We start from the raw sequence: 26,816 nt of genomic DNA, 5'->3' as shown, positions 1-26,816 counted from the left end.
TGGGGTTGGAGTCCTGGACCTCCAACTCTATTTCTACGCGGCACAATTGCGGAGCCTAGTGGAATGTTACCAGCTGGAATCGAGCAAGACCTGGCTGTTCCAGGACCAGGCAGTGGCCGGGATACCCCTGCAGGGAATCCCCTTTGTTCCACGGCTACACAGGCCACCTAATCTTTACGCATCCCAGTTCACTAGTACAGTTTTGGAGTTGTGGGATCGGGTGGCTACTAAGCATGAACTGATGTCCTTTCCCTCCCCCTTGACACCCCTATTCGCCAATCCCGACTTCACCCCGGGTCCCGACCCGAAAGCTTTTGTTAATTGGCGACGCACTCCTTGCAAGGTACTAGGGCATCTTTTCGACCTGGAAGGCATCCTTTCTTTTCAGCAAATGAAGGAAGCCTACGCGATCATGGAGGGAGATAGGTTAGCATACTTGCAGGTGCGACACTGGGCCTTTCACCCTGACGTTAAACTAGGAGCCCAATGTCGCCTCACCCCCTATGAGAAATGGCTGGTTACCCGCACCTCTGCGAAGAAATTAATCTCTGACCTCTATCAACAGCTGCTTCTTACAAACACCCACACATACAATGCAGGAAGATGTCGGTGGGAGCGGGAACTAGGTAGGGCCCTCACACACAAGGAGTGGAGCGGGATCTATCACAGAGCACGGCATTCCGCATACCACTCTGGTCTCACTGAAACCCTAACCAAGGTAGCAACATATTGGTACCACACACCTGAGCGCCTGCACCAGGCAGATCCTCATGTCAGCGACCGCTGTTGGAGAGGTTGTGGGGAATTAGACACGTTGGAACACCTACTCTGGAGCTGTTAACACATACGGGAATACTGGGACAGGATCATAGACCCGGTGGACTCCCACTTGGATACTCAGCTGCCCCGGTTTCCCGCCTACATCCTGCTGGGACTGCTCAACCCCCTGATGTACCCACTGAAGTCCCGCCGGGGCCGTCTCATCGCCATTGCCCTAGGGGCAGCTACCCAAAACATTGTGGCACACTGGAGAACACCACACAGCCCCCCACACACGAGTTGGCTACACAGGTTGTGGATGGTGCTTGGAATGGAAAAGTTGTCTCTAGTACAGGCCGGGAGGGGGGAGGAATTTCCAGAGCTGTGGCGCCCCTTCCTGACACTACTCAAGGGGGAATTTCGCGAGTTGAGCTGTCCCAGATACCTACGTCTCCTACGACTGGCAGACACACCACTACCAGACCCACAGATATCCAAGACTACACGGACACGCAGGCCCAAATGAGCGTCTCTTTGCCTCCTCATGCAGATTGTTATGAAGCTGACGTTTCTTTGGTGGACAGAGGGGGGTGGGAGGGGGGAGGAAACTGTTGTTAAATTTCAAGGTATTTCAAATGCTTTACGACATTACACAGGCCCGGTGGGCGTTACGTTTGCTTTTCGATTACGCATGGACACTGAGCATGCCACGAATGTGACATCGCAAAGTCTTCCTGTTATGTTCTTTGTGAAAACTTAATAAAAGATTTATACCATAAAGCTAAATGGTGACAAGACTGAGCTGATGTTTTTAGGAAAATCTCCATCTCCCTCCTCAGCGCTCCTATGGCCAACTTGCCTCGGCCTGATGCCTGTGCCAAAGCAGCAGATCAAGAGCCTAGGCATGTGGCTGGACAGCTCTCTCTGCTTTAACCATCAAGCCGTCAAGCTCACCGCAGTTTGCTTCGGCCTACTGAGGATGTTAAGAAAAATTCTTCCCCTGCTTCCCTTCAAGGCCAGAAGGATTATGGTGCAAGCACTTATACTCTCCCGCCTGGACTACAGGAAGGCATTGTACCTGGGTGCCCTGCAGGCGACCATGCAGAAACTTCAAGTGGTCCAGAACTGCGCGGCCCGCCAACTGCTTCAAATTCCTCGGAGACAATCAGCAAAACCGGCTCTGAGGAATTTACACTGGCTCCCTATCCTGGCCAAGATACAGTTTAAGGCCATGTGCCTGGCTCACAGAGCCATTTGGAAATCTGGTCCGGTCATCACCCCTTACCAACCCTCTAGAAGTCTGCGCTCCAGCTCTGCCTTCCTTGCCACTACTAGGAGGGTTCAGCGATCTCGATGGGGCGGACGTTCCTTTTCCCTAAATACCTCAAACCTTTGGAATTCTCTCCCCCCACGCTCTGCGTGGCGAACCAAACATACAGGCCTTCCGCAAGCTCATTAAAACTCACCTGTTTAGCACTGTGCCTTAAATTGATGTGCTTCTCACTGCCCGGTCCACAAGCGCTACGAGGCCTCAGGGTAGAAATGCGCTATAAAAATATAATTTCATTAATTCATTCATTCATTCATCCGCTGAGCATCGATGGCTGAGTTCATCCTCTCTGACGTTCAGAGAGCCCATCAGTTGTTGAACCACTAGGGATATGCGCTGGTGTTCCAGCCAAGCCCAGAAGTGCTAAGCCTCTTGACAAAGGGTCCACGACCCCACACCGCCATGTCTTTTGCAATACCACATGATGGTGGTGGTGTTCGTGAACATCCGACTGAAGGAAGAAAAACTTTTAGTGCCAATTGGGCTGCCCGAAGCTCCAGTATATGGATGTGAAGTCTGGATTCAACAGGAGACTGGAGTCCTCTGATCTCCATCTGTCACCACCATCAGTCCTAGTTGGGGAAGGGAGAGGGGTCTGCCACCGACTTATTCACAGTTCTTAGCCAAAACTGCAGATCTTTTACAGTTGCCTCTGCGATCTGGATCATGTCGGAGAGATTCCCCTGATGCTACGCCCACTGGAACTTCAAGTCCTATTGCACAGCCCTCATAAGCTACTACATGTGTTATTAGCAGGATGCAGGAGGCCATGAGGCCCAGCTGCCTCAGAGTCACTCTCAACGAAATCCAGGATAGAGGCTGAATTGTCATATCATAGCCTGAATACCTGGACTCGCTGCTCGGGAGGCTAAGCCTGAAAATACTGTGTGACCAGAACAGCTTAGATGAAAGGGAACGTCTGAGAAGGAGTCAGATATAACTTTGCATGATAATAGTGAACCCCAGCAAATGCAGAAGATTTGCCGAAGTCTGGAGGTGGGAGAGACTGCCTGCGGCGAACTTGCTTTCAACAGCCAATCGTCGAGGTAGGGGAAGACTCGAACCCCTGACCTCGATAGACGGGCCGCGACCACTGCCCTCACTTTCATGAATACCGGAGGGTTGCTGGTTAGGCCAAAGTGGAGCATGGCAAACTAAAAGGGCTTTTGGCCAATCATGAAACGCAGGTAACGCCTGGGGGCACGCAGGATGGAATGTGCAAATATGTGTCCTGCAGGTTCAACAATACCATCCAGTGACCTTGGTCTCGAGCAAATAGGACTTGCGTAAGCATCTTGAATTTCTCCTTTTTTTAGGATGAGACTAAGAAGGAACAGATATATTTAACAGGATGAAGGCCTCTGTCCTTCTTGGGCACCATAAAGTAGCAGGAACCACAACCTACTTCTGATGCCGGCATCCTTCCTATAGCTCCCTTGGCTAAGAGAGCTAATACTTTCTGATGTAGCAATGAGAGGTGGTTCTTCGTAAGCTTGTGGTAAGTAGGTGGCATTGTGGGGGGTTGACACAAAGGGGTAGTGGCTCATCTTCTGGCTATCGGTCTCACATGGTCTGTGGGAACTGCATCCTCAGTCACAAAAGAACTACATGATTTGTTGGCCGGGGTGGCTGGGCGTTTAAAGATGCAGTTGAATGCTCCTGCCACTGTGGATTGGCATTGGCGAGGGGAGGTCATAGAAATGGCCAAAGGACCTGGCCATAGCCCTGCTGTCCTTAAAGACGGGACCCATCAAAGGACATGTCCATGAGCGAGGCCTGGCCATCCCCCAAAAAGCCAGTGGTTCTCAACCAGGGGTGGTGCCTAAGGGCCACCGACGATGAAGTCTCTATGGCCAGTAAGTCAGTCATGTCCAGCCCACATCTGATGGTGAACTTGGATGCGTCCCTCCCAACAGCAATTGCTTGTGAAAGTTTGGATCAGGCCTCCTCCAAGACCAAGAAGCATGGTACGTTCTCTTCCGCCAGCCTGATACTGCAAACATACTCTTCCTGAAGTTATCCAGCATTTTGGATTCCCTGTCTGGTGGAGTGGTAGGTAATTCGCCAGGGTTTACTATGGAGGTGGAGGCTTGGACCACCAAGCTCTCCAGGGTGGGGTGATGGGTGACTAAATAGGGAGCCCCTCAGGCAGGGCGATGGCGGTAGGCAATTGTGCAGGGCTTGGATGAGGCCCCAAGTAGAACTTTGGTAAAGGCTTCATTGAATGGGAGTAATGGTTTGGTAGGGGAAACTCCAGGCTGAGGGCAGCGTAAAGTCCAGGACCTCAGCTGGCCTCCTCACCACCACTGCGAAAGAGGCCCCTGTCTGCAAAGTCACAGTATGGGGAGAGACTAGGCCTGTATCTAGAGAGGTGTTCAGCCCACTACCATTCGCAAGATACTCATACAAGTGGTCCTTAGGATCTTATAAAGAATGATATCTAGAAGGGTCAGCAGACTCCTCCCACTCGCCACCCAATACAGGCCTGTCATAAGAATAAGGCAATGGCTCCGATTTGGGAAGTCTGCCCCTGGTCGGTGCTCGAGTCGGCATCGGATGATGTCTGTCCGGCTTCATGCCGGAGTCGTGAATGACGATGGGGAGTGTGCCACCGCTGGGCTTCTGTGGCTGTGGCACAGGAGAAGGTGCTGGGGACGGTCACGGTCGCTCGACCAGAGCTGCTCTGGATCTGTCAAGAGAAGTACGTGCGCTGGGGTGGCACCTATATTGGCACTACACTCACTCCTGGTGTGGAAGAGGCCACGCGGAGCCGAACAACACCACCTACTGGCGCACAGGGGTACTGATCACCAAAACTTTTCCAGATCCAAACCGACGCCTGGGGGATATTCTTGGGTAAGGATTCTGCGGCTATAAGTCTCTATCAGATAATGTTATTTTCTTTGTCAGAACCATGACTCTTCTGTGGATGGAGGCCAACAGGACTTGACAGCAAGATACACTGGTTTAAGCTCCAGATCACTTATATATAGACTGGCATCTGAATGCGAACCAAAGACTTATCATCTTGAGATGACCCAAGAGCTCTCCGTCTTCATACTTGATCATAATGACAGACTGATGATTTGAAGCCATAAAAGGAGAGTGACCAGAGACTGGCCCTCAAGCACCATCAAAGAATACTGCCCCAGTTATCTTTTAACAGTGGAATCGTAGTAAGCTAGAAGCCAAACTCCTCACACTAGTGTGACAAGAGATGCAGGTGGATTATTTGCATTTTATGAACAACTGGAAACCATAGTAGGCATGAGCACACAACCCCAGAATACTCAAAAAACACTAGTCCATGATGAGGGCTGAGTGAAGAAAATTATATCATATCTGGCAGCCTCCATCATCAAGGGAAGGCCCACCCCACATAAGTATCCAGGGTAGTTTTGCAAAAGGGGTGTCGCTTGGAAGCTACCAAATGCATTTTTCCACACTGAGGCCTGGGTCATGAAAGCAGAAGGAAGAACAAGTGAAGGCTAGCCAAAGCCTTCTGATGGGTTTATTGTAAAGAGAGCAGTAGATGTGCACCCCTGCTAACAAAGATGAGCTTCCACTGTCAACATCACAAAACGAACCATGCTCACTCAATAGCAAATTACTTTTAACTGGTAACGGATTATCTTGCTCTCCATCCCATCATTTGCCAAAAACTTCAGAACCTTCCTGAGCACGTGCCCTGCCCATTTACCCATGAGGTCAAAGGAACACAGCCAATCTAACAAATAGAAGTCTTAATTATCTATGATGAGGAATTACAGGCTTAAAGGACTATTTAGAAGAAATTGTTTGACTAGCTGGAGATCCAGGCGGTTACTTAGACCTATAGTCTAATTTTCCACTGATAAGAATCCCGTGTTAAATGTCTCTCTTTGTCACATGTGTTTTTGAACCTTGTAGTCAAGCTACTTGAGGAGTGAGTACAGCAGGAAAGGGACAAGGTTTCTGAACCCTGAACCCATGACACTCCCAAAATTCCTCCAGTAATGGGATGAATGTGTTTGGGGAAATATCCTTCTGTGCAGAAAGTTGAAAGGAAATCTGTCCACCAAGGAGATTCAGTAGTTGCAAGAAGATCAGGGCCGCCAGTTCTGCACTCATTTTCAGAACACTCTTGCAGGATGTCCACCTCTACCTTCTGGCCATTTTCTAGACCTGACCTGCCTTTGTCAGTCGGTAACATTTTAATCTCATATTCCTCTGGGATAATATGTTGATGGCCTAGATAAGAGGACTGATAGCAATAGGAAGATTGCAGCTTCATTTTACAGAGATAAGATGGTGATGGACATCTTTTAATGACATGGAGTCTGGGGCTTCAGACGGTGGGAGCACAAGGTCCTGGGCGTTAATGTGAGCCAGAGGGCAGCATTAGGTCACAAAGACCTGCTGCAGAATTAGCAACAGTAGATGTAGGGAGGATTGGCATTGTGTTTGCTTTGTGGGTAGATGGTGCTGAAATGATCTGAATGGAGATTCATGCATCTCACACCACTACCCCGCCTTCCTTTTGAATCTCCACCTGCCCGAGGACGCACTTGAAGTCAAAACAGTTATGCCTCATGCATAAGTTAGACATTCTTAGTATCTGGCTAAGTAATGCAGCATATGAGGCCCTCCTGGAAAGAGGCACCTGGGCTTATGCAGTTTGTTCTGTGGGATACGAGCCTGGTACTTTCTCTTTGTGGATACCACAGTTCCTCTGGGAGGGGAGGATAGTGCACACTTGTGGATAATGGGCAAAGCACATCAAGAGTGTTAGCAAGGGACACATGGCCAGGCACAAAAGTGAGAAAGAGATGCTTCAGCAATAGAACTGCTCCTCTTCTGCCACTGCCAATGAATGGCAGAAGATAGAGCTTTGGGACACGACACGTCATGTCTGAACAACAGGTTTCACAACAAACTTGACAAGATGGAACTAAGACTGATTCCTTGCGAGGCCAGAACAAAATGCTAGATAACAGAGACTAACTTATTTGGAGAAGAAACTGAATAATAGAGTACAGGGTATACAAAGGCATTAGTTATGTGATCACTTTTGAGTTTCAGCCATATGCCTTGACGTGGCTGTTTGCTTGGAAGATCAAATAGAATACCGGAGTTTACTTACACCGTTTAAGGACAAAGACTATGTTGTGCTCGCCTAAAGAGAGGATGAATCAGGCTTTGAGGGGCACATACAGTCCTTTCACAAAATTATTTGAAAACTAGTCGTTCCGACGAAAATGAAAGAGGTAAATAAAATATACACTCAGAGACTGAAAAAAGGGGGCCAACTTAGAGGGACAGACCTTGCAATTTTAGTGGATAATTACGTACATGAGAAAATCAAAACAGTCATAATGGAGACAAAAAGGTTAACTCTGGAAGGATACTGTGTATCGCCTGCTTCCAGATTGAAATTTGATGATTTAGGAAAATAGCAGAATGTAGCAGAAGGTTGGGGTGCAGCAATATCCATCCAGTTGCCTGATGGACCATGGAATGTAGTGGATAGCAAGAGTCCGTGTTCACAAAAGTAAAGACCACAGAAAATCTTGTTATTAGCCTTGATGTCTACCATACACAGAAGATCGATTGTAATCAAGGACCCACTGAACTATTTTGAAAAGTCTATGTCCTCCAGTAAATAAATGTCTATGGTTTTGAAGTTAAGCTGTGATTTACTAGCACCTTGAAAGGGTGAGACAGAGGAATGCAAATATCTACTACCTTCACTGGGTTAATAATGTCAATCAGAGGATATACTGAATATCATAGAAGAGGGTTATTCAGTGCCTACCATGCTTCACCACCTGTTGCTGGGTTACAATCCCCCTGACCCACAGAGTAACTGAAATGAAATTATATTAATTTATAAAATGTGCACTACTACCTAGGGGTGTCTAGGTGAAACATTTCGAGGTGGAGAGCCCAGAAATAATGGAAACACATTTATGTCTGGTTCCCCCACCCCCACCATTTTCCTTTTTAATACCTGCCACCCATGGAACCAAGACGTAAGATAAGGTGGCAACAAAAACGTTAAATCACGCTTTAATTTAAAGAAACAATTGTACATGAATTTTCTACAACCCAATGGTGTTTCTATATATATATTACCTGAACATTATTTGTTTCATAGAAATTCACTTCTACGATATTAACACCCAAAGTTTGTTAGCAATAACTATTTTAACAGCCAATTTTCAATGAATGCAGGTAAATTAAGTATTACAGATTAAGACTATCCCCATGTTTCCTATCTTTTCTATGCCTTTAAGTACTTAACAACATTTAAATTGAAAAGCATTTGTAGAAAAGTGGGTGGGGGGCAAGGAAGCTTATCTTTAAGAATGGGGCAGTGGTCCTGCTAAACTTACCTATTAAAAGCTGCTTGAAGAGGGCAGTCAATAGTTCTTTTCCAAACCACAGGAGGGTAAAGCCTGACCAATATTAACTGGATGTGGAGCTGCTTCAAACCCTTGTGCATAGCAGAAGGTAATCACCTGGCTTAGGCCCAGTGCATTTAGTAGTAGTAATGGAGCCAGTTTGAAAGTTAAATGCAATTTCCACTTCTAAAGTGTAATAAGGCATAACGGGGAGTTAAACTGAAGTATATTCAAGCTCTCGCTCATAACACAAATTACCCTTGGACTTTCTGTACACACATACTGGGAACACATGGCTGTATGGTTTTTTTCAACTCTTGCTTCTATGGATGATTTAACCTTTCATCCTCCAGGAAAAGCACGGAGGGGTGTTTGAAGCAAATATTCTCTCACTCCTTGATTATGGAAATGCACCTTTTTTTAAACTACCCAACCTCTTGTTCTCTAAACTGCAAAGATCCACAATACAGCAGTGAAACTGCTGTGCGAATGTGATTATGTGTTGGCATGCAGGTATTACTTGCACTAGTGGACTACAAAATAAATCATTAATTTCAAATAGTCAGCACGGTCGACTGCACCTGGTATAGAACCAAGCCAGTATGGTCCAGCCTAGCAATACTTCATAGGTCTCTGTGAGATGTCTCAGGAAAAGCTCTTTGTGTTCTCAGTCCTTCTAAACTTCTGTGCATCGGAGACTATTTTAAGTTCTGCCGTCCTCGGACTAAGCTTTCCTTTTAATCCTGATTCACTGTTTAGAACCTTTCCTCCTCCTGGATTCCTAGTGTCATAATGCCACAGAGAAAAAATTGCATTTTAAAAATTAATAAATAAAATAACTTGCTTTATATATGCGCTGCAGACAATGCGTTTCTCACTCTTTTCAATATGGGTGTTGCAATTAAGGATTTCACATAAGCTTAAGGTGACCAGATTTTGAAAAGCCAAAGCTGGGGGACATGCCAGACAGAAGTAGGACTACAGGGTGACAGGACGCATTATATGTATTCTCCCTCAGTTGGAGAGAGCGGCACTCCCCGAGGCATCATTATTAGCACAACTGCCCTACCAGTAGAGCTGACAAGTCGGATCAGCTCTGACCGCTGCCACGTCCTTTCCCGGTGGTCTGGTTGCCTCACTTTCACGGTGCTTGACGGAGCACAATGAGCTGATCTGCGCCTGGCCGCCGCGCTGCACCCACCATCGCTGGATCATGCCGGCCAGGAGAGGGAAGATGGTCTACTGGGGCATCATTAACATCACCGGGAGCATTAGAGTCCATCACAAAAGGTGAGCCCAGGAGGCTGGGCCTCCTGTCCAGTCCTCTTAAAGACCTTTTGGACAAAATATATTTACTCGAGTACCTTTCGTGTATCGCGCCGGACTCCAAAATAGAGCGCGCACTCGATAGTCAGGAGGGGCCAAAATAACTCCTCTTTAATGTGTCGCATATATTTGAAGTAACGTGTAATTGTTATCATTGTCGTAACATTGTTGAACCTTATGTAAAGTGCTCCGATACCTACGGGTCTAGCCAGCGCTATATAAAACTCATTAAATAAATACATTATGTTGATCTGTGTAGGACCCAGCGTAGAAGTTATCGCTTTAATTTATGATCTTGATTTGATTAAGTCACTACTCTATATACGCAAATAATGTATATAGTCACTTTTAAAAAAGCTTCCTACAATGATGACATGAAGTAGTTCATCCTGCCCATTCAGGGCTCAATTATGTCATTCGCAGATTTAGCAAAGTGGGACAAACTGTCACTATGTACATAATAATACGTTTTGTATATAACTATACTATGTACGTTGGACCAACAAATTTGCATTATTTTTGATAGAATGAATTTCGAATTGCTTTGATCTTATTACATCATATATATATATGAATAGATGTAAATATTGTATATAGCTAAACTTCAAAATGGCCCTCAAAGTGACGATAAATGTTCTGTCCGCTTTCTATGTTTATGAACTGTGGGCTTCCGAGCTTTGAATGTATAAAATGGCGGGAGCCTCTATTTACGTTGACACAGTGGAATAAGGCACGTATGCCGAAATGCGTCCTGTTTGTGTGCAAATAAATAACGAACTAAAATTGCTGAAACTTACCACGAGAGTGCGGCCACTTCCTTCGTGTCTGGGGGAAATTTGGAGCTGATATATATATAGGGAAAAAAATACTTTTAACAAACAATGATGATATTATATATTTTAAGCAATTTTACAAATCTTTTATATAGTTTTTAATAGTGTTTTTTTTTTATCCGGCTGGAGTTAAAACTTTACACTGTTGAGATTGTATGAAATGAGATTTTGCTTTTAAAGGATATATATATATATATATTTATCATGTCTGTAAGGGAAACTTTAGATGAAATTGCACTTTATATTTATTCACTGTTGGTTGTATTTTTGCACAATTCCTGTTTCACTTTATGTACAATTCTTTGCACTAGAAAAAGGCACTAAAGCACTTTCTGTTGCGTATTTGCACATATATATAATTTTTGGGTCAATAAGTTGATCAACAGGATAAAATGAAGTCTAAAAAATGTGATAAATATCCCGCTCTACAGTGGACAAATTTCAATGGGATTATAACATCATGGATTTAACCAGCGAAAATATGTCTTTTATTTATTTATTCATTCATATGATTATCAGTATTTATACTGATTAATGTTTTAAATAATGAGACTGCACTTGAGAATAATAGTGCTAAAATTTGTTGATATTTTTCTCAAGGCATTCATGCAGCAATCATGTTAGGAACTACATGTAGTCTGCTGTTGCTGTTGTTTTTGTCCAGCATCATGTGACCCAAACCATCACCGGGGAAGGGGTGTGTACATTGTTAGCCACATTACAAAAAGTGAAAAATGCATAATGAACGCTGAATGTGAACAAGGGCTCCTGAAGCCCGAAACGCATTGTTGCTGGCTGGGTTGAACAACTAATAAAAACTTAACTTGCCTGAAAAACCGCTGTGTTCGGTCTGAGTTCCAGCTTCGCCGCGAAAAAACGGAAGTGGCTGGAATTATTGGTGCATGTATATGTATATATATATATATATATATATATATATATATATATATATATATATATATATATATATATATATATATATACACGTAGACACTGAATGCTTGGGTGAGTGTATATATATATATATACAGTAGGTAGTTATAGTTAGGATTTTTTTCAATGCAAAATCTCAAGATTCTATTGTGAATAACTTTGGCGCCGGTTGACGAATCTGCCTGAAAATTTCCTCAAATTTGCCTTGCGGAGCTCCGGTCCTTCCTTGAAAGTTTGGGAGGGATTCGTCAAGCAGGGGCCGAGATAAAAGGGGGGTCCCAAAACGTGTTTTCTCCATGTTAATTTCCATAGGGCGGTTGAACTCACTTTTAACCCGAACGGCTGAATGGATTTCCACCAAACTTGGCAAAATTGTAGGGACTGATACCCCGATGTGCCTTTGCTATGTCTCAAGATATATGCTCCAGTGGTTTTTACGAAAATTAACTTTGAAAAAATATATATTGGGCTACATTGGGCTATATATATGTTAGAGCCCAAATGTAGCCCAATGTAGCCCAAAGATGGCCACCAGAGACAAAAAAAACCAAATGTAGCCCAAATATCAGCCAGATGTAGCCCAACTATAGCCCAATGACAGAATGTCCCAGAGTGTTCTAAAGAACAACTAGAGCGCTAACAGTCTTACTTATGACAAAAGTATGGCACACCTGAAGTCATCTTGATTGGAATAAAGTGTTAACACTTAAAACATTTAATTTGCAAAGGAACAAAATGAGGGGGTTCACTTTGCCATGGAAATTATGATTAGTGCTGAAGAAAGAAAAATTAGGGCACATTTTGAGTGACTTCTCAAATCCTCTTATATTTCATTAAAATAAATTCTGATATGCAGTCTCCCAAGATGGCCACCAGAGACAAAAGAGCCCAAATGTAGCCCAAATATCAGCCAGATGTAGCCCAATGACAGAATGTCCCAGAGTGTTCTAAAGAATAACTAGAACTCTAACAGTCTTACTTATGACAAAAGTATGGCACACCCGAAGTCATCTTGATTGGAATAAAGTGGTAACACTTAATACATTTAATTTGAAAAGGAACAAAATGAGGGGTTTCATTTTGCCATAAAAATGTTTATATATATATATATATATATATATATATATATATATATATATATATATATATATATATATATATTCACTGAAAAAACCATAGGTTTCACACCAGTTATAGTTAGCTGGAAATTTTACTGATATAAAACCAATGAAATTCCCACGTTATAGTTAGTCGGACTCACTATAACTTGCGCGTGTAATGCCCTGCTGATGACATTACATATTACATCACTCATGACATGGTCAGTGACATCACTTATGACACCATCCAGTGAATGTGTGTCTTTCTAAAAAATAAATATGTTTCATATATGTATATGTAAAGGTCGAGGGAAGAATAAATGTTTAAATTATTGTCTTAATGAATGTTTTTTTCAAAAAGAAATGATTGGATAACTGGCTTATTAAGTGTACCTTAGTGAATACATATATTACCGAGTAATGTTTAAATATTTAAATATATGTATCAGTGTTTCACTTTGTGAATAACTGGCTGCATGGGTTGATGAGTACCTACATGTGTAGGTATTTGGGTTCTTAGATGTTTTTTTAGTATCAGTATGAGTGTTTCTATGGTTTTATGGGGGTATTACTAATCACATAGATGCATGAATGACTAACTCTCTCTTTGTATGTGTTTAGAAGACACCATATGTGCAGGACTGTATGGGTGGTTGAGTGTGTATAGTTTTATATGCAAATAAATGGATGTTCAATAGTTTATTTGCATGTGTGAGTATGTGTGTGAGTAACTTTTGGATGATTGTCGGTGTGTAACAGGATGTATAGGTGTATCACTACATATGATGAGTGAGTATATGTATGAGTGACTATATAGAACTGTTGGTGAATGAGAGAATGTGTATATAGATGGTGGAATTACTGAATTGGTTGTTGTAACTGGTATGGGTATCTTCATTTTTTTGAAAATGTTAATTTCTATTTTCCAATATGTGTTTTAAGGGTTACATTACACTTAAAGGAGGTTTGTCATCAGTGATGTCATAAGTGATGTCACTGACCATGTCATGAGTGATGTAATATGTAATGTCATCAGCAGGGCATTACACGCGCAAGTTATAGTGAGTCCGACTAACTATAACGTGGGAATTTCATTGGTTTTATATCAGTAAAATTTCCAGCTAACTATAACTGGTGTGAAACCTATGGTTTTTTCAGTGAATTTAATAGGTTTTTTAAATGCTAATTCCTAACTATAACCGGTGTGAAACCTATGGTTTTTTCAGTGAATTTCATAGGTTTTTTAAATGCTAATTCCTAACTATAACTGGTGTGAAACCTATGGTTTTTTCAGTGAATTTCATAGGTTTTTTTAATGCTAATTCCTAACTATAAGTTTCACTTTATAAATAAGACTGTTAGCACTCTAGTTGTTCTTTTTAACACTCTGGTACATTCTGTCATTGGGCTACAGTTGGGCTACATCTAGTTGAAATTTAGGCTACATTTACAATTTTTGGTCTCTGGTGGCCATCTTTGGGCTACATTGGGCTACTTTGGGCTACATTTGGGCTACATTTTGGCTCTAAAATATATTAAGCCCAATGTAGCACAATACATATTTTTCTAAAGTTAATTTTTTTACAAACCACTTCAGAATAGGGCTACCTGTCCCTACAATTATCCCTTTTTTTTTTTTTTTTAATTTTTTGGGGGAGCGCTCCCGGAGCGCGCCCCGGAGAGCGCCCCGAAAAGCGTATTTCTGAAAAGCGCCCGAGGCGCGCTCCGGGGAGCGTCCCGTGAGCGCCAATATCGCAAACGAAAACATGATCGTGACGTATCGCGTAGCCGCGACCGCGTGATACGCACGGCGTAAGCGCACCCGGAAGTACTCGAGCGAATACGATCGCACAACGTAAACTTCCGACGCGCTTACGCTGCGCGCCCCCGGGCGCGCCCCGGGCGCGTAGCGTAAGCGCGTCGGGTCATGTGAGCAGAAAATAACACTTTTCATTGGTTCATAACAGTTTTAGTTTCATAATGATGAAGCCCCTGGTCTTGTGACCTGAAAATAACACTTCTCATTGGTTCAGGACAGTTTTTTTTTCTAAATGATGAAAGACCCCACCTTTTTTCCTTATTCTGACTTTGTCCTTTGACTGAGGAAGACCTGTTTGTTGCTCTCTCTACTTTTTTGCTCCAAATAATGGCTTCAGTAGTAGCATCAGCTGGTGCATCTGCCCCACCACCACCACCACAACCACCAAGAGGACCAGCTCCAAATTATATTGGTGGTCAAGAACAGGAGGAGGAGGAAGAGGAAGAGGAGGAGGGGAGAAGAAGATGGCTGCCAGAAGAAAATACCCCATACAAACCCAAACCACACATTGTATGGGAGTTTTTTTCAATCCCAGAGGGGAAAAAAAAGGTGAATGCGCCCAAGGTGACTTGCCTCATCTGCAATGATGAACTTTCACGGGGCAACCCAAACAAAAAATATTCTTTTGGTAACTATACCATGATTCGGCACATGACCAGAAAGCACCCAATCAACTACTCTCGTGCAGAGTTCAGGGAACTGGCCAGTAACCTCCCCCAGTCATCAAGGACCCCCTCCCAAAGAAACCAACCAACTTCATCAGAACCAGAAACATCCGAGGTGATGCCTTGCATTCAGCCGAGATTTGCTGATTTTAAAATCACTTGTTCTGCATGTGGCAAGCTTATCGCCTATGGCGAAAAAAGCGTTAAGCTCATCGTCCTTGCAGGTGATAATCACAAGTGCCCCAAAAAGAAGTAATTTTTTGGGTTTTTTGTTTTTTTGCTCCAGTTGAGCCAGTTTCAATTCCCTTTTTTTGTTTCTCCCCCTAAAAAAATACCAAAAAAAATATAAAACTGTTTTGAAAAGCCAAAAAAAGTTCAAAAAGTTCAAAAAACACAAAAAAAATATAAAACAACAAAAAGAAGAAAAAAAAAGTTCTTTTTAGAACTACCTCCAATTTCTAAATCAAAACTTCATTTTTTAAAAACTCTGTCACCTTTTTTCTTCATAGTACGCTCCCAGGGCCGCTCCCCGGTGCGCGCACCGGGCGCTTCCCCCGCGCAAAACGAAAAAAAAAAAATATTTTAAATGCCCCGCGGGGCCCTTTTATAGCCCCCACATCAAACCTAGGGGGTCAAAGGGGTCTATCCCTGACGCCTTATGGTCAGTTCCCCCTTTGTTTTAGCCACCTCTTATGTCTCGATTTTACCGAGACACAAGATGGCGGCCGCTCTGGACTGTTTCGAATGTTTACAGACACCCGAGAGCCAATCAGCTTTCCATGCGCACCTCGCGTCACGCGCCCGGAGCGCTCCCTGGTGCGCGCACCGGTGCGCTGCTATAGATATATATATTTTTGGGAACCTAAATTACTCAAAATCCACTGCAGCACATATCTTGAGACATAGCAAAGGCACATCAGGCTACCAATCCCTACAATTTTGCCAAATTTGGTGGAAACCCATTCAGCCGTTCGGGTTAAAAGTGAAATCGACCGCCCTATGGAAATTAACATGGGGAAAACGCGTTTTGGGACCCCCCTTTTATCTCGGCCCCCGCTTGACGTATCCCCCCCAAACTTTCAAGGAAGGACCGGAGCTCGACGAGGCCATTTCCAGGAAATTTTCAGGCAGATTCGTCAACCGGTGCCAAAGTTATTCCAAATAGAATTTTGAGATTTAACATTGAAAAAAATCCTAACTATAACTACCTACTGGCGACCGCCAGTAGGTAATATATATATATATATATATATATATATATATATATATATATATATATATATATATATATATATATATATATATATATATATATTGCTAGTTGCATTCTCCCCTGCACATCGGACACCCAGTTGTGAGGCATGTGGCAGTACCGGGGGACACAAGGGGAGACCAGATGAGCGGACTATTGGCTCTGTGTACCATCAAGTCTGCTGACACCGGGGGCCGCATAAAGAACTCAACGATCCACTCCCGCTATTTTTTCACCCTCCTACACTGCTGTATAACAGGCATTGTGGGTGTTGTGGTCCAAGGATTACGACGGACTACAACAGGTGTGTGCATTCACCAGCGGGGGAAGAGCGGTCCAGCCTGCAGTACTTCAAGGGCAGCAAGAAAGGACTACTGTGTTGATGCATGGAGACGGTGTTGGGCGCTGAAGAAGGCGAGGTCCGAAATGCATTCGCCGCCACCGTAGCAGTTGTCTGTGCATTAAAGCCTCTCTGAACTGTCCCCCTGGGCTCCTGCTCTTTCTGTGGAGGGAGAAACATACCGAATATATATTATATATGTATATATCTCACTGAAAAAACCATAGGTTTCACATCCGTTATAGTTAGGAATTAGCATTTAAAAAACCTATTAAATTCACTGAAAAAACCATAGGTTTCACACCAGTTATAGTTAGCTGGAAATTTTACTGACATAAAACCATTGAAATTCCCACGTTATAGTTAGTTGGACTCACTATAACTTGCGCGCCTGCAATGCACTGCTGATGACGTCACATATTACATCACTCATGACATGGTCAGTGACATCACTCATGACATCACTGATGACACCATCCAGTGAATGTGTGTCTTTCTGAAAAATAAATATGTTGTATATATGTATATGAAAAAGGACGATGGAAGAATAAATGTTTAAATAAGTGTCTTAATGGATGTTTTAAAAAAAAAAAATTGATTGGTTAACTGGCTTATTGTTAGCGAGTATTGTTTAAATATTTAAATGTTTGTATCAGTGTTTCACTTTGTGTATAAGTGGCTGCATGGGTTGGTGAGTAGCTACATGTGTGTGTATATGGGTTATTAGATTTTTTTTTAGTATCAGTATGAGTGTCTGTTATCATTGGTTTTCAATGGTTTTATGTCAGTAAAATTTCCAGCTAACTATAACTGGTGTGAAACCTATGGTTTTTTCAGTGAATATATATATATATATATATATATATATATATATATATATATATATATATATATATATATATATATATATAGATATAGATATAGATATAGATATAGATATAGATATAGATATAGATATAGATATAGATATAGATATAGATATATATAGATATAGATATAGATATATAGATATATATATTACCTACTGGCGATTGCCAGTAGGTAGTTCTAGTTAGGACCAAGTTTCCATAGGAAATCCGCAACATTCTATTGGGAATAACTTTGGCGCCGGTTGATGAATCTCCGCGAATTTCTCAAAGAAGATGGCCCGCTACGCTCCGCTCCTTCCCTGAAAGTCTCGGGAAGATTCGTCAAGCGGGGGCCGAGAAAAAAGGGGGGTCCCAAAACGGGTTTTCCCCATGTTCATTTCCATAGGACGTTTAAACACGGCTACAGCCCGAACCGCCGAACCGCTGAACGGAATTACACCAAATTTGGGAAAATGGTAGGGTCTGGTACGCAGATCACGCTTTTGTTTAAATGGTGTAAATCCCTCCAGTAGTTGCTGAGAAAATTAAAGTTGAAATCAATTATATATCTATAAGCGCGCACCGTGTGCGCACCTTGCCGTGCACGAGCTTCATGCTGATTGGCTGCCACTGTCTGTCAACACTCTAAAACAGAAATTGTTGGCAGCCATCTTGTGCCTCGGTAGACTGAGGCACAGGAAAGCAGAAAAACAAACGTGTAGAACTCAAAAAGGGGGCAGGGTAGAAGCACCCTGACCCCCTAGGCCTGCTCAGGGGGTCTCTTGGGGCTCCCAAAGCGACTCCCAAGGCAAAAAAAAAATATTCTTTTTTTGGGAAAATCGCTGAGTGCCCGCACCCTGTGATTTTCCCCCCCAAAATTTTTTTTTTTTTTTGCCTTGGGGGTCACTTACCTCCCTTTTATCATCCTCAAATCCCCTTCCCTCACCATCTTTCCATTTCTTTTACCTTCACTCCCCTTACCCTACTCTATGTATCTCTCTTTGTCCCTTACTCTCCTTCCATATGTCCATCCTCACTCTCCTTCTGTCACTCCTCCTCCTTTACTTTCTTTTCCATACTGCTCTTCCCATAATTTTTAATTTCCCTTAACTCACTACCCTACCTTTAGACACCTTGGGGCAGATTTACAAGTCCCTTACACCTGTTTTGCGTCGCCGTTGCGTCACTTTTGTGACGCAGCGGCGGTGCAAAAGATGCGCCATGGTGTGGGCTATTTACAACGTGACGCATCCGGTTCTGTCATGGCCCCGCCCGTTCTTCAGAACGTCAGCGCAGGCGCGAAATCAGCACCGCGCAGGCGTGCCGGGCGGGCCATTACGGAACCGCTCCGTCATAAGCGCAGCCCACCCGAGGGCTATGACGGAGCGGTTCAGTCATAAGCGTGGGAGGGGTTAAAGGATTGTTGTACATCAAACAGCCGACGTCCATCGTATATCAAGAGAGATGAAACCATGCACACATTCGACCACAATTGTACAACACACGGTATAGTTAGGAATTAGCATTTAAAAAACCTTTGAAATTCACTGAAAAAACCATAGGTTTAACACATGTTATAGTTAGGAATTAGCATTTAAAAACACCTTGCAAATTCACTGAAAAAAACGTAGGTTTTACACACATTATAGTTAGGAAGTAGCATTTACAAAACCTTTGAAATTCACTGAAAAAACCGTAGGCTTCACACATGTTATAGTTAGCTGGATATTTCACTCATATAAAACCATTGAAATTCCCCCGTTATAGTTAGTTCAGCTAACTATAACTCGCGCGCCCGTAATGCACTGCTGATGACGTCACATATTACATCACTCATGACATGGTCAGCGACATCACTGATGACATCTCAAATGACATCACTGATGACATCATCCTTGTGGAAGAGTGGCAGACCTTCTCTCACCCTAATATAACCTTTATTACACACATTCAAAAATAGAAAATAACATTTTCAATACAATAGACATACCAATGCCACTTACAACACACCTATTTAGTAATTCCAAGATCTATACACACATCCACTCATTCATCAACAGACATATACAGTCACTCATACATGTACTCACTCATCATATGTACTCATACACGGATATATCGTGATCATCCTGTTACACACCGACACTCATCCATAGAGTTACTCACACATACACTATTAAGACAGTCATTCATTCACTAACACACCCATATATACACTCATCTACCCATACAGAAAAAAAACAAATAACCTATATAGCTACTCACCACACACACTCATCCACCCATACAGTCCTGTACATATGCTGCCTTCAACACACAAGCAGAAACTCACTCATTCATGCATCTATGCACTACGTAAGACCTCCCAATGAAGCATACAGACACTCAGACACTCCTACTGATAATCAAACAAACAATAACCTATATACACTCATGTATCACTCATATAGCTACTCACCAACACATGCAGACACTTATACAGAAAGTGAGAGACTGATACAGAAATGTATATATTTAAACATTACTCACTAACCCATGTATTCATTAAGATACACTTAATCAGTCAGTTATACAATCTATTTTTCACCAAAAAAGCAGCCATTTATACATGTATATACCCATTTCTTCTTCCATCAACCTTCAGATATACATATATAAAACATATTTAATTTTCAGAAAAACACCCATTCACTGGATGATTTCATCAGTGATGTCATCTGAGATGTCATTTGAGATGTCATGAGTGATGTCACTGACCATGTCATGAGTGATGTAATATGTGACGTCATCAGCAGTGCATTGCGGGCGCGCGAGTTATAGTTAGCTGAACTAACTATAACGGGGGAATTTCAATGGTTTTATATGAGTGAAATGTCCAGCTAACTATAACATGTGTGAAGCCTACGGTTTTTGCAGTGAATTTCAAATGTTCTGTAAATGCTACTTCCTAACTATAACGTGTGTAAAACCTACGTTTTTTTCAGTGAATATATATATATATATATATACACACACACACACACGCACACATACTATGTGTACTATGTGTATATAGAGTGTGTGGCAGTGCTCTTCAAACACAGTGAAAACAGTTCAGACTGAACATTTCAGTTGAAAATCATTTTTAGAGACTAAGTCTCTGTACTTTTACATTCGTACCTGAGCAGCTACATTTAAGTGATTTTCACTAATAGGTACAATTGTACTTTGATAAGTAAATGTCTCCTCTGCACTTTGCTAAACTAGTCGGGGAATATCAGGATTTTGGAATGCTCATGTCGGATCTCTTCCATTTGTCGTGCCTCCTGCATTATCTTGTCTCGGTTTTGGTAGTTCAAGAAACAGGAAATTACTGGTCTGGGGGAAGCCCCTGGCCATGGCTTAGGAGGACTTTTGATTCGGTAAAAAAAAAAACGAAAGGCCCTACGTCTACAATATATGTTATTATTCCCTGCAAAACTTAAAGTCCTCTATGAAAGCAAAGCACACTTCTTTCAATCTCCAGAGGAGGCTTGAACCTGGCTGGAGGAACGGCCACCCATGCGGGTGGGGAGCAGGGGAGGTGGAAGCCCATGCCGGGGCAAGCAGGAGGGAGCAAGTCCTCTTCAGCTCCCTTCACCGAGAGAACCAAATGAGCAAGATACAATAATTCAAGTATATACACCAACAGCACGCCTGGGGGGCAGGGAACCTAGACACAACAAACATCCCCAAATATGGGCATTGGGAGGGAAGACTGCTTCAGGGAGAGATAGAGGCAAAAGCAGTCTGATGGACTTATAAAACAAATGCAAACACTATACCCGACTCCTTAACCAAATTGAGGGGTAGATAGGGAAGTGAGTTGGGAGACTTAGACGACACAGACTGGGAGGCAGCATGAATGCACCACAGAGAAGGTGCCATGAAATCCCAGTTAAGGCGGATTTAAATAAAAATTCTACATAGGACATATTATGGCATTGCCTGTCTACATAAGTTTGGTAGGGCAGAGTCTCCACAGTGTTTAAAGTATGGGGCAGACAAGGAGTTGTTCCTGCATGTCCTGTGGGAGTGCCCCAGGATACAATCATATTGGATTGCATAGTAAAAGAGTTAACTGAGCTACTGCGGGAAACCACACCGATGGACCCGAAGTATGTCCTGCTAGGTATACCAACAGAGGTAGACATCCCGGGAGCTAAGCTCCTCTTCAGTATTCGAGGGTCTTGCGGTGGCCAAAAGTGATGCGGCTAAATAATGGGGAGCCGCAGAATTGCCAACCCTATGAGAGTGGGAAATGGGAATGGACCTTTATATGGCCATCAAAAGGATCACCTATAGGGCCAGGGGGTGCCCCAAGAAATTCAGTAAAATATGGGTTTACTGGTTGATATACTATGCTATAGACAAGGGAGACAATGAGACTACACCTCACTCAATGCTGTTACCATAATTCATGTAAATCGACAGTCTAACATGCTATGTTCTCCAACAAATGACCACTGTGAATAAATTGACCATATGCAGTATTGTTGGAAAATCTGAACAACTGTACATTCACTCCAAAATACCTGTGATTTCTAATGCGCGGCTGAGTACCATTAAAAAAAAAAATCATGCTCAGAGGCCCAAGTCCAATGAGGAAGCATAATGCTTCATATGGACCATGATAGAGGTACTCCTGACTGAAAAGTAGTAAATAAGTGTGTTGGAACTCCTCACAACGAAACTGAAGGACTTTTTAATATAAGTGACTACATTAGAAGGGGGGCATGGCTACCCATGTTGATAGAGATGGTTGGTTTCAGTGAGTGATGTTACATTCAGCATGCTTCCGAAATGCAGGCCTCTTAAGGCAAGGCTTCACCTACGGTGCTTCTGATGCACACACCTACGGTGCTAAGCATACTCTGGCTAGCTAAATAAAAAGAAACCTTTAGATCTCGAATCAGTGGATCAGACCGACTTAACGTGTGTATTATTTACCTAGTACTGTTGGGAGTGATCAACACTGGGGTACCCATTCACTCTTAGGTCACAAAGTAGGTCTGGTGGCAGCCATCCTTTGTGACATCTCCCAACAGAAAAGGTCCCTCCCAAAGAAGGTTGTAGAAAAATTGTCATGAAAACGAAAAAAGGTATATGCGCTGAAAGGTCAGTGAGATCTAATTCAGTCGCCAAAACCACCAGAGTTAATAAAAAAAAACATAATGAGCAATAATTAAACCAAGGCTTGAAAAGAGTAGGATGAGTGACGAGCATTGTAAAGCAGCATGCCTGCAAAATTCCAATGCTACCGATTTTGAAGAAAGAACTAAAATAATCTACCATGCATAAGAACATGCAGTTACCCATATCATTTATACATTACCTTTCTTTTTCCATCATGATCTGCACTGGACTTAGTTGATTACTTTTACTGCCAGTTCCCAATTGCCCATAAGTATTAGCTCCCCAGGCATACAGCAAGCCCTCATCTGTTAGTGCTAGTGTATGTGCATAGCCACAGGCAATCTGCAAGTAAATTTAGAAGGGTTACTTTTGAACGACAAAGACAACAGACAGGAACTGTTGCACTTACGTCAGTAGCGAAATGTAAAATACATGACATACTCGCAGGAATCTCAACTGACATTTCAAAGTATTTATACAAAACACATAGCCCAATGGTACTAAATGCTATCAAAACAGACATGCAGGCACTGCAATTTTATAAGACCACTGAATACTCTGATATCTATTGTCAACATTTAGAATCACTCAAAAACAACCAAATTTCAGTTTTTATTCACATTTAAAAATAAATACAGACTGGAAAATAAATGTTTTGCTGTCTGTATTTATCTGCCAAAATCAGTACAAGCGGAAAACTGAGAACCTTAGTTATAGTTGCCTGAGCTAACTAGAACATACGCCCCTGCAATGCACTGCTTATGACCTCACATATTACATCATATCTCATGACATGGTCAGTGACATCACTAATGACATTACTGATGACACCATCCAGCGAGTGTAAGTATTTTGTGAGAGTTTATGATTGTTAAACATATATCCTAATGTACTATAAAACTTAAAGTAGTATACTAGATGCACTACCAATGAGTGTTACTACTTTTAATATATATCATGTGAGTGGCCGTGTGACTTTAAGTATCCTGGTGCGTGTGGGTGTGTGAGAGGCGGTATACGTGGTTGTGCAGGTAGCTGTGTGAGTGAGTGAAGGTGTAAGTAGATCTATCAGTGTGTAAGTGGCTCTATCAGTGTGCAAGTGGGTGTGTAGTGATTATATGGGTGAGTGAATGGATGTCTGCATGGGTGAGTGAGTGGCTGTTTGAGTAGGTGTTTACTTTACAGACTTATGTAAGTGACTGTATTGGACAGTGAGTGTGTGTGAATGGTTGTATGGGTGAGTACAGGAATGTGTAAGTGCTTGTATGGATATGTCAATTGGTATGTAAGTGGTTGTGTGAGTGAGTGTGTGAGTGCTTCTATGGGTGAGCGAGTGGCTGTGTCGAGAGATTGATTAGGTGAGTGGGTGGGTGGGTGGGTGGGTGTGTGTGTGAGTAGCTCTCCAGGTGAATGTGTAGTTATGTGGCTGGCTGTATGGGTGAGTAACTGGTTGTATGAGTGGCTATATGGGAGAGTGAATGGTTGTGTGAATGGTTGTGTGAGGGGTTGTACGAGTGAGTGAGTGGGTGTGTGAGTGGCTCTATGGAGGAGTGAGTGGATATGAGAGTACTGGTATAGGTCTGTGAATGGGTATGTCAGTTGTTGTATGTGGGTGTGAGTGGACGTACAAGAGGTTGTATGGGGTGAGAGTAGGTGTGTGAGTGGTTCTGTGGATGATGTAATTTGAGATGTCATCAGTGATGTCATGAGTGATGGCACTGACCAGGTCATGAGTGATGTTATATGGGAGGTCATAAGCTTTGCATTGCAGGGCGTAAGTTCTAGTTAGCTCAGGTAACTAGAACTGCCAAATTTCACTGGTTTTGAAGTGAAATGTGACCCTAACTATAACGTCCCTGTAACCTTTGTTTTTATCAGTGAATTTCTAAGGTTTTTTTAATTCTATTCCCTAACTAGTACGTCCCCGTAACCTTTGGTCTTCACAGTGAATTTCTATTTTTTTAACTAGTAATTGCGTTTCCAGAGTGATAAAGAAAGGGGGCTGGGACTCAAAAGAGCTCTTAGGAATCCTGCTGTGTAAGACTTACTGGAGGTACCAGAAGGGCTTCTTGGCCCCCAAGGTCCCTCAGGAGTAAGGTAGACTTCAGCCCCCAATTAGTAGTGCACCACGAGCCATGTTTGCAGAGTAGTAGAAAAAGGGGGGGGGGGGTGTTCACGCACACCTCTTACCAATCCTGCTGTGTGGGACTTACTGGAGGTAACAGGAGGGGTAGCTGTTACACAAGGACGTCCTTGGAGCCCAACTACCCCTCCTGTTACCTCCAGTAAGTCCCACACAGCGGGATTGCTGAGACATTGTAGAAGGCCACACCCCCTTTCTCCACCACTCTGCAAACGCGCCCCATAGCGCATTACTAGTAGGTGCATGAAGTCCCCATGGCCATTGAGGGTCCTTGGGGACCCAACTACCCCTGTTAACTTCAGCAAGTCCCACACAGTGGGTTTGCTGATAGGTTTTTGGTGGCCACACCCCCTTTTTCCACCAATCTTCAAACGCACCTCCTGCCACACAACTGGTTGAGAGAGGAAGTCCCCTTGGCTCTTGAGGGTCCTTGGAGGCCAACCAGGACTCTTGTTACCTCCAGTAAAGTCCACACAGCTGGACTGCTGAGAGGTGGACAGAGGCCACTGCCCATTTCTCCATCACTCTGCAAACGCAGCTATGGGCCCACTGCTGCTTGGGGGAAGAAGTCCACTTTAGTCCTGAGGCCCTCAGTAGGCAAGGGGACGTTATCGCGCACCAGCAGTGCGCCGAGGGGTGCGTTTGCAGAGTAGTGGAGAAAGGGGGCAGGGTCTGAGATGAGTTGCAGCATTTTTAAAAAGAAATTATGCAGGGGTGCCACGTGGCCCCCTTTGAGAAGACCGTATTGAGCCCCGTGGTCCCCATCACTCTGGGCCTGATCCTTTTTTAAAGGTTTGGGAATTATTTAAACTTGAGAGCCCCCCCCGGCCGAATTCGGCCCCAGGGTCCCATCTCCCAGGGCAGGCCTTAATTTTTTTAATTGTTAAAAGGGAGGGTGGCCAAGGACCTCCCCTCCTGGGCCATTTTCGGCCAAAGGGACCCCATACTCCAGGGCATGCCAATTTTACTTTATATATATTTTTAAAATAATTAGAAGAAGGCCAGGTGGCCCCACTCTCCGGGCCGATATTGCCCCGGGGACCCCATCCCCTGGGTATGGCCAGCTCCTCGGGGACAGAGAGGCAAACATGCAGCTCCCTCTGTCCAAAAGCAATTCGGCTCCACATCATGGAGGTGAGAGCCTTTTCAATGCTCTTGCTTCCATGAAAAGGACCAGAGTTTGCTATGGCATGGCATGGCGGGAGCAGTGCTCCTGCCATGCCATAGCAAACTGCAATGTTCTGGGGGTGGGCACCCTGGGATATTGATGGAGATGTCCCTGGGGTGTTGTGGTCCTCAGGGACATGAGAGGCTCCTTGAGGGGGGTGGCCCGCACCAAGCCCATCTTTTAGATCGCTCGGTGGAGGTGGAGGTCCCTGGGGCCAGGGGTTTGCAACGGACCCCCGTCATTACTTAATTTGTGCCCCGGGAAGGTGGAGATCCCCCGGGCTGTGTGGGGGGCCATAGGGCCTCCCCCCACATTTTTATTGTTGCAGCCCCTGGGAGGTGCCGGTCACCAGGGCTTCTGATAATCCCAAGAGGGGGGCCCCATGAGCACCCCTTCATCATGCCCTTGGGATTTAGCCCACCCTGGGGCTTTAAAAAAGACGTACGGGAGACCGCGCGTCTTTTGTTTATTTCTTATTTTGCCCTGGATTTGCAAATCCACCAGCGACTCCTCAGCAAAATGAGGAAACAAAATACTTTTAAAACATGGCGGGTACCACACCATATCTGGGGGGTCAAGGTATTCCTACCGTGACCCCTTTCCTTTCTTTATTTTTTACTTTATTTCTGGGACTTGGCTTCAAGCCGAGTCCCAAGATGGCTGCCAACACTTCCTGGTTGAAGTGCTGGCAGCCAACCAGAGCAGTGTATTTCCCTACACAAGCTCATCTTTATTCGCAATGGCTTCACGGACAGAGCGCTCA

General features: G+C 43.6%; 1 protein-coding gene across 5 annotated transcripts in view; it reads right to left on the bottom strand.

Moving 5' to 3' along the window:
• The window catches only part of RCBTB1 (RCC1 and BTB domain containing protein 1), a 324,966-nt gene that overhangs the window by 153,815 nt on the left and 144,335 nt on the right, over positions 1–26,816 (bottom strand). For all 5 annotated transcript variants that reach the window (XM_086934962.1, XM_086934964.1, XM_086934966.1 and 2 more), the window contains one exon: positions 22,942–23,084. In XM_086934962.1, the coding sequence (XP_086791088.1) occupies positions 22,942–23,084 (143 nt within the window). The remainder of the gene's footprint in view (positions 1–22,941; positions 23,085–26,816) is intronic.

This window comes from Lissotriton vulgaris, chromosome 8, assembly GCF_964263255.1.
Source record: "Lissotriton vulgaris chromosome 8, aLisVul1.2, whole genome shotgun sequence".
Lineage (NCBI taxonomy): Eukaryota > Metazoa > Chordata > Amphibia > Caudata > Salamandridae > Lissotriton > Lissotriton vulgaris.
Note: the sequence above shows the minus strand (reverse complement) of the source record. Positions and strands in the feature narration are given on the sequence as shown.